This window comes from Solanum lycopersicum, chromosome 10, assembly GCF_036512215.1.
Source record: "Solanum lycopersicum chromosome 10, SLM_r2.1".
Classification (NCBI taxonomy): domain Eukaryota; kingdom Viridiplantae; phylum Streptophyta; class Magnoliopsida; order Solanales; family Solanaceae; genus Solanum; species Solanum lycopersicum.
Window position 1 is genome coordinate 63237927 of NC_090809.1, and position 16674 is coordinate 63254600.

The 16674-nt window shown below is 32.9% G+C and overlaps 3 protein-coding genes, 1 long non-coding RNA gene and 1 pseudogene across 5 annotated transcripts; 3 read left to right on the forward strand and 2 right to left on the reverse strand.

Annotated features, from left to right (window-relative positions):
* Nucleotides 1-276: 276 nt before the first annotated feature.
* On the forward strand, nucleotides 277-3202 carry LOC101253954 (premnaspirodiene oxygenase-like). Its single transcript, XM_026027809.2, has 2 exons — nucleotides 277-1312; nucleotides 2414-3202. The coding sequence occupies exons 1-2, from the start codon at nucleotides 401-403 to the stop codon at nucleotides 3035-3037; spliced, it is 1536 nt and encodes a 511-aa protein (XP_025883594.1). The 5' UTR covers nucleotides 277-400; the 3' UTR covers nucleotides 3038-3202.
* LOC104644384 (uncharacterized) lies at nucleotides 2356-7629 on the reverse strand. Of its 2 annotated transcripts, XR_002026064.3 has the most exons (6): nucleotides 7491-7629; nucleotides 7332-7415; nucleotides 5037-5193; nucleotides 4878-4961; nucleotides 2925-2975; nucleotides 2472-2849 (listed from the first exon to the last, which is right to left on the reverse strand). It is a non-coding gene; the product is annotated as an uncharacterized lncRNA (long non-coding RNA). The 2 variants fall into 2 exon arrangements; XR_011211934.1 differs by lacking the exons at nucleotides 4878-4961; nucleotides 5037-5193 and having other exon boundaries at nucleotides 2356-2975.
* On the forward strand, nucleotides 3327-5149 carry LOC101257227 (premnaspirodiene oxygenase-like; annotated as a pseudogene).
* LOC101257521 (premnaspirodiene oxygenase-like) lies at nucleotides 5204-7750 on the forward strand. The gene is made up of 2 exons (XM_004249472.5): nucleotides 5204-6758; nucleotides 6983-7750. Exons 1-2 carry the CDS (start codon nucleotides 5766-5768, stop codon nucleotides 7598-7600), a joined length of 1611 nt encoding a protein of 536 aa, XP_004249520.2. The 5' UTR covers nucleotides 5204-5765; the 3' UTR covers nucleotides 7601-7750.
* A 5882-nt stretch (nucleotides 7751-13632) lies between these two features.
* Nucleotides 13633-15850, reverse strand: LOC101259009 (uncharacterized). The gene is made up of 3 exons (XM_004249477.5): nucleotides 15637-15850; nucleotides 14969-15074; nucleotides 13633-13965 (listed from the first exon to the last, which is right to left on the reverse strand). The coding sequence occupies exons 1-3, from the start codon at nucleotides 15667-15669 to the stop codon at nucleotides 13775-13777; spliced, it is 330 nt and encodes a 109-aa protein (XP_004249525.1). The 5' UTR covers nucleotides 15670-15850; the 3' UTR covers nucleotides 13633-13774.
* Nucleotides 15851-16674: the final 824 nt, after the last annotated feature.

Below are 16674 nucleotides of genomic sequence, written 5' to 3' on the forward strand. Positions count from 1 at the left end.
CACACTTAGACAGGCCCTATTACCATCGAAATAATTTTATAGATAATTTTCTACCCCTTTTCGACCTACGTGGCACTAATTTAAAAGAAAAATCAACACGTGTTGGGTCCAAAAGATAGTGATAATAGATCGATACTCAATAATCAATATTGATTGGCATAAAATTTTCCACATCATAGCCGTTTCTAATTTAATGGTTGTTATAGATATCAACTAGATGATAATTGAATACAATAAAATTAAAAACGGATTTATTGTCTTCACCAAACGGTGGCAAGTGTATATATACATCATCTCTATCTTGAACTCAACATTCATTTAGTTTATACTTTATACTTAGTTTATTGCCTTCACCAAACGTTGATAAGTGTATACTAGGTCTTTAAGCTTAAGCTATCTAATGGAGTTTCAATTTACATTCAATTTCATTTTCTTATTCCTTTTCCTATCATTCCTCTATTTACTAGTTGTGCAATGGAAAAAATCAAGAAACTTAAACAAAAAACTTCCTCCAGGCCCATGGAAATTGCCCTTTATAGGAAGTGTTCATCACTTGGCATTAGAAGGTGGACTTCCTCATCATGCACTCACAAATTTGGGCAAAAAATATGGACCTTTCATGCACCTTCAAGTAGGCGAAATTTCTACCGTCGTGGTTTCTTCTATGGATATGGCGCGAGAGGTACTGAAAACTCATGACCTTGCTTTTGCATCGAGGCATAAAATATTAGCCTTCGACATAATATTATACAAGAGCACAGACATTGGGTTTTGTTCTTATGGAGATTACTGGAGACAGATGCGCAAAGTATGTGTGTTGGAACTTCTCACTACCAAGAACGTACGATCCTTTAGTTCCATCAGACGCGACGAGGCTTCACGCCTTGTGCAATTCATCCGGTCATCAACATGTGGTGAGCCGATAAATGTTACAGAACGGATTTCATGGTACCAGAGCTCAATCACATGCAAAACAGCATTTGGGGAATTGTTGAAAGATCAAGAGAAATTCCTTGGAATACTTAGAGAATTCACGGAAGTGGCAGGTGGATTTAGTACGGCTGACATTTTCCCTTCAATCAAGATCCTTCAAGTGTTAAGTGGACTGAAGAGTAGAATCTTGAAATTTCACAAAAATGTTGATGTTATTGTTGAGGATGTTATCAATGAGCACAAGAAGAATCTTGCAAGTGGTAAAAAGGGAAATGGTGCATTTGGAGGTGAAAATTTAGTTGATGTTCTACTAAGATTAAAGGAGAGTGGGGAACTTAAAATTCCAATCACCAATGACAACATCAAAGCAATTATAATTGTAAGTATTCTTACTTTGACTTTCTGAGAAAGAAATTCATAGTTGAGTGGCCACTTGAGATATTATCTCAAGCTCTCTAAAAGGAAGAAATGTTTCTCCAAAGCTTATTTTGATTTCTAATTTCGCCTTACTGGATCTTGTTTCTTTTGGTATAATATACAATCTCTTCATTGATTTGACAAAAATAACATTTTTAATTATTTTTGTGTGTGTGTGAGAATTTGATTAAGACTATAAAAGGAGAATTAGTGTATAATGTGCATCAATTAAATATTAAATAAGGATATATAATTTGGTAAAGAATATGATATATCTAAATGGTCGAAAGCTAAAGGTGAAGAAAAATCAATACATGATACATTTAAAATTGTAAATAAAAGGCTCATAGAATTTCTACTGATGAAAGGTCTTTCCAATTAAATTTAATAGACAATTAATTTTTATAAAAAAACAAAATGACGAGTACACTTTTAAAGCACATTTTAGTCATTTAATTTTTGACTACTTTTAACTGAAGGATCTTAGTGACTTATATTACTAAATAAAAATCTAAACAAAATGAGGCTTAATTAATCAAATTTTCATAATATTTTATACATAATTTTAATTTGAGAAATAATTTTTAGTAATAACACGTAAGGGCTGAAGGAATTCATAAAGAAAAATACAAATGTTCAAGAGCAAAATTGTCGTCATACCAACCATTTGAATTTTAACACTATGTAAAGCTACCGTTAATATAGAATGCAGATGTTTAAGAAAACTATTAGGCTTTGTGTCGCATAAATGTAAATGTTACTCTCATTTTATTGAAAATTAAATTTTTAAATGTCATATTGTATAAATTCAAAGAATCACCGAATTGGAAGAGTTTCATATATTATTTTGTCTTCTACTCTAATTGAATTTAACATAATTAATTATAACTATAGTGTCATAATTAAAAAAATGTAGTGGTTTGACTTCATAGTCCAACATTAAATAAATTATATTTAAATTTAGTAGATAAGCAAAATGATAATCCAACTTTGAATGGTTAGAGCTTTTCACTTTTAATAATCCATGATATGACGATTCTTCTTTGATTAATAATGAATGTAGGACTTGTTTATAGCTGGAACAGAAACTACAACAACAACAACAATATGGGCCATGACAGAAATGATAAGAAACCCAAGTGTATTAGCAAAAGCACAAACTGAGGTAAGAGAAGCATTCAAAGGGAAAGAAGAAATTTTCAATGAAGATGTTATTGAGGAGTTGAAATACCTAAAACAAGTTGTTAAAGAAACCTTGAGACTTCATCCTCCGCTCCCTCTCTTAATCCCTAGAGAATGTAGAGAAGAAACAAACATCAATGGTTACACTATCCCTTTAAAAACAAGAGTCGTTGTTAACGTTTATTCGATGGGGAGAGACCCAAAGTATTGGGAAGATGCAGAAAGCTTTATCCCTGAGAGATTCGAGGGGAGCTCTGTGGATTTTATGGGGAATAACTTTGAGTATCTTCCTTTTGGTTCCGGAAGGAGAATGTGTCCTGCACTATCATTTGGTTTGATCAATGTTTATCTTCCGCTAGCTAATTTATTGTATCATTTTGATTGGAAATTACCTGATTGTGTGAAGCTTGAAGACATGGACATGAATGAGTTTTCTGGAATAGCTGCAGCAAGAAAGAGCGAGCTTTACTTGATTGCCACTCCTTATTATCCTTCTCATGAATGATATTTACTATAGGAGCCGGGGTATTTTATGTAATTCATGATATTTGTGTCATCTTGTTTCAACTTTATATGTATAACGAATAATTGAAATAAATAATGTCACGTGACACAATTTAATTCTGTGTTAATAGCATAAATAAATCTTTTCTCTTCTTCTTTTTGTTCATATCTCTCGCTCAAAGGATCCATGTTCTCCTATGATTCCATCCGTACTTTTCTAGGCATGAATTATTTAATATCAATACTCAAATAATTAATATTGATTCGGATAAGATTTTCCGCATCATTGCCATTTCTAATTTAATGTTTGTTAATACATCATGTATTTGGCACTACATTAATTAAAGACATTGTTGTTATTGTATTGATGTCAACAAGATGATAATTGAATACAATACAATTAAAAAAAGATTAATTGCCGTCACCAAACGTTGATAAGTGTATACTAGGTCTCTAAGCTTAAGCTATCTAATGGAGTTTCAATTTCCATTCAATTTAATTTTCTTATTCCTTTTCCTATCATTCCTCTATTTACTAGTTGTGCAATGGAAAAAATCAAGAAACTTGAACAAGAAACTTCCTCCAGGCCCATGGAAATTGCCCTTTATAGGAAGTGTTCATCACTTGGCATTAGAAGGTGGACTTCCTCATCATGCACTCACAAAATTGGGCAAAAAACATGGACCTTTCATGCACCTTCAATTAGGCGAAATTTCTACCATCATAGTTTCTTCTATGGATATGGCACGAGAGGTACTGAAAACTCATGACCTATATTAGCCCTCGACATAATACTTTACAAGAGCACGGACATCGCGTTTTGTCCTTATGGAGATTACTGGAGACAGATGCACAAAGTATGTGTGTTGGAACTTCTCACTACCAAGAACGTACGATCCTTTAGTTCCATCAGACAGGATGAGGCTTCACGCCTTGTGCAATTCATCCGGTCATCAAGATGTGGCGAGCCAATAAATGTTACGGAAAGGATTTTATGGTATCAGAGCTCAATCACATGCAAAACAACATTTGTGGAATTGTTGAAAGATCAAGAGAAATTCCTTGGAATACTTAGAGAATTGATGGAAGTGGCAGGTGGATTTAGTATGGCTGACATTTTCCCTTCAATCAAGATCCTTCAAGTGTTAAGTGGACTAAAGAGTAGAATCTTGAAAGTTCACAAGAATGTTGATGTTATTGTTGAGGATGTTATCAATGAGCACAAGAAGAATATTGCAAGTGGTACAAAGGGAAATGGTGCATTTGGAGGTGAAGATTTAGTGGATGTTCTACTAAGATTAATAGAGAGTGGGGGACTTAAAATCCCAATCACCAATGACAACATCAAAGCAATTATGATTGTAAGTATTCTTACTTTTATAGGGGGAAATCTTTCAAATTTATATACATACTATTTTTAGTTCAAGCAGTTGGATTGACGGGCAACTATTCACATTAATTCTTCTTTGATTGATTATGAAATGTAGGACTTGTTCGTTGCGGGATCAGAAACTTCAGGAACAACAACAATATGGGCTATGTCAGAAATGATGAGGAAACCAAGTGTATTAGCGAAGGCACAAGCTGAGATAAGAGAAGCATTCAAAGGAAAAGAAACTTTCGATTTCGATGAAGATGTTATTGAGGAATTGAAATATCTAAAACAAGTTGTTAAAGAAACCTTAAGACTTCATCCGTCGGTCCCTCTCTTAGTCCCAGAGAATGCAGAGAAGAAACAAACATCAACGGTTACACTATCCCATTAAAAACAAGAGTCATGGTTAACGTTTATGCAATGGGGAGGGACCCAAAGTATTGGGAAGATGCAGAAAGCTTTATACCTGAGAGATTTGACCATAGCTCAGTGGATTTTATGGGGAATAACTTTGAGTATCTTCCTTTTGGTGCCGGAAGAAGAATGTGTCCTGGAATGTCATTTGGTTTGATCAATGTTTATCTTCCGCTAGCTAAATTGTTGTATCATTTTGATTGGAAATTACCTCATGGTTTGAAGCCTAAGGATGTGGACATGACTGAACTTTCTGGAGTAACTGCAGCAAGAAAGACCGAGATCTACTTGATTGCCACTCCTTATTATCCTTCTCGTGAATGAAATTTGATGCAAGTTCCTATGTTGCACGGACTTTTCAAAAATTTCTGAAGGTACGACATTATTTTTGGAGAGTCGGATCAACATAGAATTCAACAGTGAGGTTTATTTTTGTTGTTGATCTTTATCTGTTTCTGTTGTTGTGTAAATTATGTATTTGATTACGAGTGGAGGTGCCAAAATAAAGAAAAGACCAAAAAAAAAAGTATAATCAAATGTTCTTAAAATTAATATTACTGAGGATACGAGTATGATGCTGCTGACAAATTAACATGAGTAATGTATATATAGCTCGTAGTTAATTCCAAATAAAACCAGATATTTTAGCAGCCGACACTGCATCGGCAAATAGATTTTGTCATGCAAATATGTGGCAGGACGTGAAGATCCATTAATCAATAGGAAATCGTCTTGGAGGCTCTACGTGTGGCTGGAAAATAAGGTATGAGTGTAATATATGTCATAATCTTGTTAGAAGCTAAGTAAAAAAAAAGGTTTTTCTAATAAAAGCATAAAAAACAAGTTTCGACATTTCAATCCTTCCCACCGCCACCCCCAATTTTATTTCATAGTGTTTGTTTACATTATATAATCTTCTTACCAACCACAAGCCTAACTCATGGACAATAGCCCTCCACAACAAATTAAAGCTTTGAGCTTGAGATTTGAGAGACACGCCTCACTTAGCTTTAGCTATCTAATGGAGTTCCAATTTCCATTCAATATCATTTTCTTATTCCTCTTCCTATCATTCCTCTATTTACTACTTGTGGAATGGAAAAAATCAAGAAACTTAAACAAAAAACTTCCTCCAGGACCATGGAAATTGCCTTTCTTAGGAAGTCTACATCACTTGGCAATAGGTGGACTTCCCCATCATGCACTCACAAAATTGGGCAAAAAATATGGGCCTCTCATGCACCTTCAACTAGGGGAAATTTCTACGGTCGTAGTTTCTTCGATGGACATGGCGCGAGAGGTATTGAAAACTCATGACCTTGCTTTTGCATCGAGGCCTAAATTAGCATCCATCGACATAATATGTTACAAGAGCACGGACATTGTGTTTAGTCCGTACGGAGAATATTGGAGACAAATGCGTAAAGTATGTGTCATGGAACTACTCACCGCCAAGAATGTCCGGTCCTTTAGTTCCATCTTGCACGACGAGGCATCTCGTCTCGTGCAATTCATCCAGTCATCGACACATGGTGAGCCAATAAACATTACGGAACGGATTTTATGGTACACGAGTTCAATTACATGTAAGACAGCATTTGGGGATCAATTGTTGAAAGACCAAGAGAAATTCATTCAAATGGTGAAGAAATTGGTGGAATTGGCAAGTGGATTTAGTTTGGCTGACATTTTCCCTTCAATCAAGATCCTTGGTGTACTAACTGGAGCAAGGAGTAGAATCTTGAAAGTTCACAAAAATGTTGATGCTATTGTTGAGGATGTTATCAATGAGCACAAGAAGAATCTTGCAAGTGGTAAAAAGGGAAATGGTGCATTTGGAGGTGAAAATTTAGTTGATGTTCTTATAAGATTAATGGGAAGTGGGGAACTCAAAATCCCAATCACCAATGACAACATCAAAGCAATTATGGTTGTAAGTATTCTTAAACTTATAGGGAAAATCTCTAAAACTATTTTTGAGTTACTGAATACAAAAAGTATTTAGCATTCTTTTGTAAGCAGACATACACATAATTAATTAGGCACTAAAGAAATGCCCTTCAACTTTGACAAGTATATCATACATAAACGACCTCTTGAGCTACTTATTGCAGCCCAATTTAGGTTAATTCTTCTTTGATTAATAACAAAATGTAGGACTTGTTCTCTGCGGGAACAGAAACTTCATCAACAACAGCAACATGGGCTATGACAGAAATGATGAGGAACCCAAGGGTGTTAAAAAAGGCACAAGCAGAAGTAAGAGAAGCATTCAAAGGGAAAGAAACTTTCGATGAGGATGTTATTGAGGAATTGAAATATCTAAGACAAGTTGTTAAAGAAACCTTAAGACTTCATCCTCCAGTCCCTCTCTTAGCCCCCAGAGAATGCAGGGAAGAAACAAACATCAATGGATACACCATCCCATTAAAAACAAGAGTCATGGTTAATGTTTGGTCGATGGGAAGGGACCCAAAGTATTGGGAAGATGCGGAAAGCTTTATACCTGAGAGATTCGCGCGCAGCTCTGTGGATTTCTTGGGGAATAACTTTGAGTATCTTCCTTTTGGTGCCGGAAGGAGAATGTGTCCTGGAATTACATTTGGTTTGTTCAATGTTTATCTTCCACTAGCCAAATTGCTCTATCATTTTGATTGGAAATTACCTGATGGTCAGAAGCCAGAGGATGTGGACATGACTGAGCTCTCTGCAATAACTGCAGCAAGAAAGAGTGAGCTTTACTTGATTGCCACTCCTTATCATCCTTCTCAATAATAATATTTGATACAAGTTAAGACAACAGTGAGGGTCTTTTTCTCCTCTTTTCTTTTTTGATTCTTTATGTGTTTCTGTCCTTGTGTGAGGTGCCAAGAAAAAGAAAAAGGCAAAAGGGAATAATGTCTTCGAGCAATCAGTTTGTTTCAAGCTTGTGTGTACATTTATCAGTTTATGTAACGCATGGCTAAGTTTACACGCTACAAAGCTCAAGCATTTACAAAATAACAACAACTCGCATAGAATGGATCGTCTGTTTTGGATCAAGCATGTAACGATTCAAAAAAAAAAATTTATATAAATAAGAATAAATAAGTATTTAAAGGGCGTAATTGTCCTTTCACGTTTTAAATGAATAAATAAATAAATAAATCAAAAACAGATTTGTATTTATTTATTATTTGACTGATTTTTGAATTAGTCTCCTAATCCAAATAGTCCTCTCTCTCTCACGCTCCTTAACTCTCTCTCACGTTCTCCATCTTCATCACATTATTTCTGCCAAAAACATCAACAGTTTTCATGCTTGAAAAACTCACAAAAAAATTTTCAAGTAAAAGAAAATAAGTAATCAAAACGTCAAGGCTAAGAGAGGTTCGTCGAGAGAGGTGTGCGTTGAAGTGAATTGGGAGTGGTTTGGAGGAGTTTTCCGGGCAGCAACATTAAAGTTTGAACATCGATTAAGGTATGGGTTTCTTCTCTCTTGGCTCCTTTCCCAAGAGGCCCCTTACGATTCAAGTTATTCATCTCGAAACTAAGGCTGTTTCCCGTTGCATGCCCCTGTCACTAGCTCCCAATGAATTTTAGGTTGGGTATGATTGCTGGTAGATTTAGGTGTATATTATGTTTTCGCGATGAATATGATTATGTTTGTGTACTTGGAATCGTATGAAAGGCAACCATGTTTTTCTTGAAATTATGTGTAAGTATGTTACAGTGAATGAGGTTCTTTATGTAATGCTCCAAAAGTTTAATGTAATATGATTGTATATTTTTCGTGAATAAAATGGGGTAAGACGTGAAGTTCATATGAAATGTTAGGTGGCTTGATTGAGGGAGTAATTCTTGGTTAGACGAATCTATAAAAAAAAATATAATGTGTAATTAAAACATTATGAATGAACCATGAAATTTCCCTAAGAATTAATGTTAAACTTGATGAAAAAGTGAAGAAAAATCGTAGAATAAATTTCCAGAACTTGAAAACAGACTTTAAAAGAATCTGGAAATTTTTGAACATCAAAAAAATTAAAAAAAAAAGTTTTGAGGCCTGCAGGGATCGAACCCAGGACCTCCCTGCAGCATGCCTTAATTAAAAAAAAAAATGGGGCTGGCAGGGATCGAACTCGCGACCCCAGCCACGCGCAAAAAAAAAAAAAGATTTAAAAGGGAATGCTGGGGGCGGGGATCGAACCCACGACCCCCAGTTCGCGAAAAAAAAAAAAGAATAAAAAGGGATGCGAGGCGTGGGGATCGAACCCACGACCTCAGAGTTGAAGGGAGGGGTACAAATATTAAGGAAATAAAGGTGAGGCTGTGGGGGTTCGAACCCACCACCTCACAGCCTCCATTTCCAGCGAAAATAAGAGAAAAATAAAGGGGGCTGTGGGGGTTCGAACCCACAACCTCCCTATTCAAGCGAATGTAATTAAAAATAATAATAATAATAAATTAAAATTCTAATTAAAGTTGAAAAAAATTAATTCTCTTATGTAAACATTGAGATTAAATTTAGAATTTTGATTAAAAATAGAATACTAATTCTTTTATGTAAATATTGAGATTTAAATAAGAATTCTAATTAAATTAGGAAATTATTCTTTCATGTAAATGATTGAAATTTAATTTAGAATTCTAATTAAAATAGAAAATGTATTATGTCACGAAAATGTTGAGATTTAATTTAGAGTTCTAAATTTATGAATATTAGAACTAAAATCAATGAAAAATATAAATGATGTCCAAATAATTCAAGATTTGGGTTCTCGTGCCCAAACCTCCGTATTGATACATAAGTCATACGTGAGTAAAATATTCAAGAATAATGTAATCTACTTTGATCAAAAATCAAGATCTTGGTATATATACAAGATACATAAGTCTTGTAATACATAATCTTAGGAAAATAAGAATCACTTAACGAACTATAAACGAAGCCCCATGGCTTGTATGTATAGACACATAAGTTTAACATACGTTCAAAAAAATAAGTGAACCTAAGATGTACGTAATGAAATGAAGAATGTGGTGACAATCATGATGTGAGGCTAATGTATATGGAGAGAGCAATCTCAAACGAGCCTAAGTAAATGTTACCAATACGTATTCATCAATGAGGGTGTAAGATAATGAAGAGACCAGTCTCTATAAGTACTTTAATGAAAAATATTGAGTTTAAAACACTTAATACTAATAATGAGATGAGAAATCATCTATTGAGCTATGATGCCCTCATACTAGAAGACAACTTCCATGATGTATGAGTTGGATGTAATGGAACTTTATACTGAGCACCGATAGGCTAGCTATGAGCGGTGATGCCTTCTTTCGGGAAGGGCGGAGGTTCACGTAATTCTCATGAGATGAGACTGTCCGGCTTGCCGGGTATGGGTCTCCACACATCTCCTAGTCTTTGAACCTATATTGCCACTATAGGGATCTGGCGGGGTTAAATTCCCATATACGCTAGCATGTTATTTGAATTGCTTTGGCCGGTGATTCCACCTCTTTTCGGTGTGGGGAAGACACTGGATTTCATGATGCTCACATGATCTATGTCGGTTAAAGTTAAAGTTCCCAATGAATGAATGAGGCCAGCCTCAAATGAATCATATAAAGAAATGATTGATACCGAAGGTGTTAGGATAGGATAATCAAGAGGTGAGCTAGATTCAGGTAATGACATTAGGTCATTCCTGATCATTGCACAGCAAACCCGATGAAAGTCTTAAACTACATCCTAGGTATAGCTGGTGTTCGCACTGGCCTATGAATGAATTGAAATGAAATACGAATGAATGAGTGAAGCAGACTCTGTGTTTGCTAAAGAAGGCTCCCTAGTTGAGGTCCCATATGTTGAGCCCTCATTTTGGAAAGTCTTAAAGTTAAGTCTATGATAATAAGGTCTCATAGTATACGAATGAATAATATGAAAGAAAGTATGTGTTATATGTTATGTGTTATATGAATATGTTATGTTTTGTGTGCTATACGATAATTATAATGATGCATGTCACTCTCATGGCATAACTTTCCCAATCTCAATTTGGCAAGTCCACTGACTTGACTTCCAAAAATCATGTTGTTAGGAAAGAGCTATTCTTCCTCATGCATGTCCCTGGTGTGTACTTGCATATACTCATACTTAGTACAAGTGTGTACTAATTCCATACGAACATCTATTTTTAGGTGCAGGCACAGGTGGACGCTAGAGCTACAGGTTCGTTGTTGCAGCTATCCGGACATCAGTATTCATCCGGAGTTTGGTAGGTCCTCATGCTTTCGAGGATGCTACTGTTTTACATTCTAGCGTAGTTTTAGAGTTGAGCTAGCGGAACATGTTCCACTAGCGTTTCTTTCCTGTTTTGGTTCAAACTTTGTATTGGTGCTATTTTGGCCGATATACAATTAATACTTAATGAATTATTTCTTTCAGTTGCTTATCTCTTAAATGTTAGATGGTTGATGATGAACGATTACGAAATGTTAAGAATGTTCAGCAAGTATGATTAAAGAATCAAAAATTTCAAATTTTCCGCTAAAATTAATCTATGTAAAGTAAGAATGACGTAAGCAGGCTTGTCTGCGACCTCTGAGAGGTCAACGACGCCGGTCTCGTCTGGGGTCTAGATTCCGGTCGTGACAAAGCACCTACGGATTTTCCCAAAAGGCTTCACACCATTAAGAACATCCTACACTTCATCTTGAAACTAAAGAGATAAGTAAATCTATATATATCTAATTAACAAGCGAACACCATAGATAAACTAAAACATACAATGTAGACAAAATTTTACGGTACCTCAATCATCAAGCTGAAGTACACTGCCTTCAATCTCCATATCTTTCACTCTCCACTTTCTGAGAGAAAAGCTTCGTTGCAATCAAATTATCATCAAAGTACCTAGCATAAGGGTGGCATTGTGGTACTAATCTTCGTTACTCCTCAAAACTGAGCTCCGTCGACAATGGAGGTCAGGCACAATTCCCCATAATAGTTGGCGATATCGAGAAGACGATGATTTGGGCTTCGTGAGGGTTTTAAAGGTTTGGGCTTTTTTTGAACAACCCAGGATATACCTTACTTCTTAAAGTGGCCCAAATGTACATTTTTTCCTTTGAGCAAATTTCAAAAGTCGAACAATAGTTTGTTGGGTAACTTTTACATATAGCAAACAAAAAATTCATATTTGTATAATATAGCAAACTTTTCATAATTGCGCTCCATAGCAAACATAAAACTGTATAATTCGCTATACATATACAAGTGTATAATTCGCAGGCCTAAATTGTATAATCCGCTGGCCTATTTCGCTGCAATTGTATAATTTGTTTTGCATATAGTTGAATCGAATTAAAATGTATGTATATTGCATAATTATAAGTTTATAGCAAAAAGATATATGTTTTTCTCGCTTTATACAAAAACAGAAACACAATATATACACTTTTGTTGTATAAAGCTAGAGAAAATTTTATTTCACTGCAATTGTATAATTCGCAATTGTATAATTCATTCGTCTTTTTCTCTGCAATTTTTGAAGTAAAATGTTTGTAAATTGTATAATTAAGTGTATAACACGAAGATATACATTTTTGCATGTGTATATACAATTTTCTCTCGCTTTATACAAAACAGAAGCAGAATTATACACTTCTGTGTATAAAGCGAGAGAGGCGAGCGAGAATAGAGAGTGGCGAGCGAGATTCCTGGGAGAGATACGCTGGCAAATTTTAGATAATGCTTGTTATGGAGCACAATTAAATCAAAACCTAGCTATTCTATTTAATTTAGGTTATTAGTTTGCTATTTTATACAATTTTCCCTAGTTTGTTTAAGGGCAACTTTCACATATAGTAAACAAAAAATTCATATTTGTATGCTATAGCAAAGTTTGCATAATTGCGCTCCATAGCAAACATAAAACTGTATAATTCGATTATACATATACAATTGTATAATTCGCTGGCTTAAATTATATAATTCGCTGACCTAAATTGTATAATTCGCTGGCCAATTTCGCTGCAATTGTATAATTTGTTTTGCATACAGTTGAATCGAATTAAGATGTATGTATATTGCATAATTATAAGTGTATAGCAAGAAGATATATGTTTTTCTCGCTTAATACAAAAACAGAAACACAATATATACACTTTTGTTGTATAAAGCTAGAGAAAATTGTATTTCACTGCAATTGTATAATTCGTTGGCCTTTTTCTCTGCAATATTTGAAGTAAAATGTTTGTAAATTGTATAATTAAATGTATAACACGAAGATATATGTTTTTGCATGTGTATATACAATTTTCTCTCGCTTTATACAAAACAGAAACAGAAATTCTACACTTCTGTGTATAAAGCGAGAGAGGCGAGAATGGGAGAGTGGCGAGCGAGACTTTTGGGAGAGAGACGCTTGGCAAATTTTTGCTAACGTTTGCTATGGAGCACGATTAAATCAAACCCTAGCTACTCCATTTATTTTAGGTTATTAGTTTGCTATTATATACAATTTTCCCTAAATTCTATTGAAGTGATATGACACCGTTTTGGAAAACGGTTTGATGCTATTTGGGGGATTGTTTGGGGTGGGGGGGAGTCAAAAAATATTTTTATTAAATCATCATTGTTTTTAAATCACTCATGATATGTTATTTTACCGTATTAAAATTAAAATACTATCCTTACAATTTCGATCAATGGAAAAAATATATTTTCTTCATATTTTAATCATAATTATAATTTATTTTCTGTCAATTTAAAATTTGTTACAAACAAACGAATTAAATTTCATAAGATCACACATATAATATGTTAATTAATAATGAGTAGATCAATTGAATTTCTTAAGAACACACAAATAATATGTCAATTGTTTCTACTTCATCTATTTTTCTAATTTATTGCTTTGAACACAATAAGATAAAAAAAATACATGAGCTAATTAATTAGTGCTATGGTTTGTATTTAGAGAGTTGGGAATTCAATAGCAAATTGTGGATTCTTTGTCTTGTTATCTCCACTTTGGATTCTATAATATTATTATTATTATTGTTATTATTGATTGATGTTGATTCTTCATCCTCGTCTTTTTTCTTGTATGACTTGAAAAACTCTTTGTTCTCCTTCTCCAACTCTTTCCACACTGTTATACATATAAAAAAAAGGTTAATTAATTAAATAAACATGTTCTATTTAATTTATTAAAAATTAACTAATATAATAATCACACAACAAAGAATTACGAAAGAAATTGATTGTTCAAATAGTCAGTCAACTAGGGTAAATAAATAGTTGAGTAAATTCATTTTGCGTGTGTAATTACATTCTCATGCGTGTTGTTGAGTGTTATTTCACAATGTTGGTGGCACATGGATCCAATATTAAAGTTACAAGTTAAATAGATTTCACTTTTTCTTGATAGAATTATATAATTAAAAATGATAGTGTTATACACGTAAAACAAAAACAAAAAAAAAAACTTATAAATATAAATATATAATAGGAAAAAAAAGTGAGCAGAGATTGTTTCAATCTATACAAATAAAAATAACGCACAAATATAAATAAAAACTTGAATTGACGATTATATCTCTATTGACTCTATCCGTATTTTAGGCATGATATTGTTGTTTTCATGAGGCGATTTGAGTAATTTTAAATTCACGTGATATTCATTTAAAGAAGAAATATTACTTAATATCTAAAAGAAAATATATATTATATTCAGATTTTAAATTTAAAATTTTTTAGTTAAGAATAATAGATCTCGTTTATTTCACTCTAGATCTCGTCGGTTCACTTTTTGTTCCTCCAAAGTCAATATTTTTCACGTTTTTAAAAATATTAAATAAGACAAATAAATTATTTTAATTAGCTGTATTCTTTTCAACTTGATTTTGTTTTTGAAAATGATGTAAAAACAGTATTTGAAAGATTTATTTGACTCAAAAGATTTAACGAATTCATTCATTACTGTAGTAGAAATGTAAATCTTTGTTCTGTCAATTCATTTGAAAAATTCTTTTATTAGTAATATGTATTTGTCAATATTTTCAAAATATACCTTAAATAATAAGCTAAAATCGACTATATATAAATTCAGATTATCAATATAAATTCGATATCTAAAATTAAAATTTAAAAACCTGTGGATGTGATAACTGGCTGAATATTTGCATGTTTGGAAAGTGCTTCCATGCATTCCTCTCTGCTCATGTTGAACAATAAACACTCTTCGATCAAGCGATGCACCTTCACATAGACCGAGCTAGAATTTTAATTTATTTATAAAATTTTTAAATTTTAAAAATACAATTATTAGATTCTGTCTAAGTTTGTAAAGTTGAACTATTGCAACGTGATCATTTCACTTATTCAATATTAATTTCCTTATAATAACTTGATGTCATTAATAGAGGCGAAAGGAAAAAACTCAATTACAAAGGTTCCAACTCTATATTTACATTTAAAAAATATTATGGAAAACAGGTAAATAATTTATTTAATACTCAATAAGTTAACTTTTCTATTTACATTAAATTAAAAGTACTATATAATATATAAATAATTTATTTAAAACTCACCAAATTAACTTCAAAAATCATTGAGAGAATATATTATTGATTAGATCATTGAGATAAATCATAAATTTAAAATTCTAATTTCATCTTGACAATCGGTCACCTGATCGTATCAAACCTAAGAAGGAACAATAATAACAATAACATAGTTTTACCAATAAACTCAGAAAAGTTGATACATACATAAACTTTATCCTTTTAAATGAGATATAAATATTATTTTCGATACTTACCAAGTGGATGTATTGAGCCGAAGAATCACCCATAGTGTATACTTCAAAGAATTCCAATAAAATTAACTCACTTATTTTTGCTATGAATATTTTTAGAAACTAAACACTAGAAGAAAGAAAGAAGAAGAGAAAGGCTATAGATTTCAATAATAAAAAAAATTACAACTAATTAATTTGCATTTGGATCGAAGACTTTATAGAGAAAAACAACGATAGAAATTTGTCTTTTATTAATTATTTATTATTTATAAAAAAAGATATAATATTTTACTTATTATTTTATAAGTTCCACGTGGGAAGAGAGAGATGATTGGTTGAATGAAGATTACGAATGATTATTTTAAGGCATTTCGTTTTGTCTTGCCACGTCAACAAAGCCCACGTGAAATAGGCCCACCAAAACAGTGGGCGGCCCGATAAAAGTTAACAATTTATTTGGGCCCGCAAGAAAAAGAAAGCCCACACCAGGCCACGCGGCAAGCACAGTGGTGGACCGTTAAAGGGGTCGTATGCGCAACTTTCGCATGTAAAAAATACAAAATTTATATTTGTATATTATAGCAAATTTTGCGTAATTGTATTTCATAATAAATATATATATGTATATATATATATAAAATTTGTTATACATATACAATTAAAGCGAATTGTATAAAACGAAAAAGAGAGAAATTATATATAATTTAAATTTGTATAAAACGAAAAAGAGAGAAAGAAAAAGCAGACTTGGACAGGGAAGAACGTTTATTGTATAATTATAAGTATAAGATAAAAATATATGTATTTACATGTGTATATACAATTTTCTCTCGCTTTATACAATTAGAAACACAATTATATTGTATAAAGCGAGAGAGTCGAGCGACAAGAAGCGAATGAGAGCGAGAGAGTGAGAGTGGCGAGTGAGAATATGAGAAAGAGAAGGACTATCAAACAATTTAATATAGAACACAAATAGATCAAACGTTAGCTACTATATTTATTTTATATTATTAATCTGTTATTCTATATAATTATTTCATGATAAAATCGGATATT

Coding starts and splice junctions, on each gene's coding strand:
- LOC101253954 (XM_026027809.2), top strand. CDS start 401: ATGGAGTTTCAATTTACATTCAATTTCATTTTCTTATTCCTTTTCCTA. Junction 1,313..2,413: donor ACATCAAAGCAATTATAATT/GTAAGTATTCTT, acceptor TAATGAATGTAG/GACTTGTTTATAGCTGGAAC.
- LOC101257521 (XM_004249472.5), top strand. CDS start 5,766: ATGGACAATAGCCCTCCACAACAAATTAAAGCTTTGAGCTTGAGATTT. Junction 6,759..6,982: donor ACATCAAAGCAATTATGGTT/GTAAGTATTCTT, acceptor AACAAAATGTAG/GACTTGTTCTCTGCGGGAAC.
- LOC101259009 (XM_004249477.5), bottom strand. CDS start 15,669: ATGGGTGATTCTTCGGCTCAATACATCCACTTG. Junction 15,075..15,636: donor CGGCTCAATACATCCACTTG/GTAAGTATCGAA, acceptor GTCTATGTGAAG/GTGCATCGCTTGATCGAAGA. Junction 13,966..14,968: donor GCCAGTTATCACATCCACAG/GTTTTTAAATTT, acceptor TATGTATAACAG/TGTGGAAAGAGTTGGAGAAG.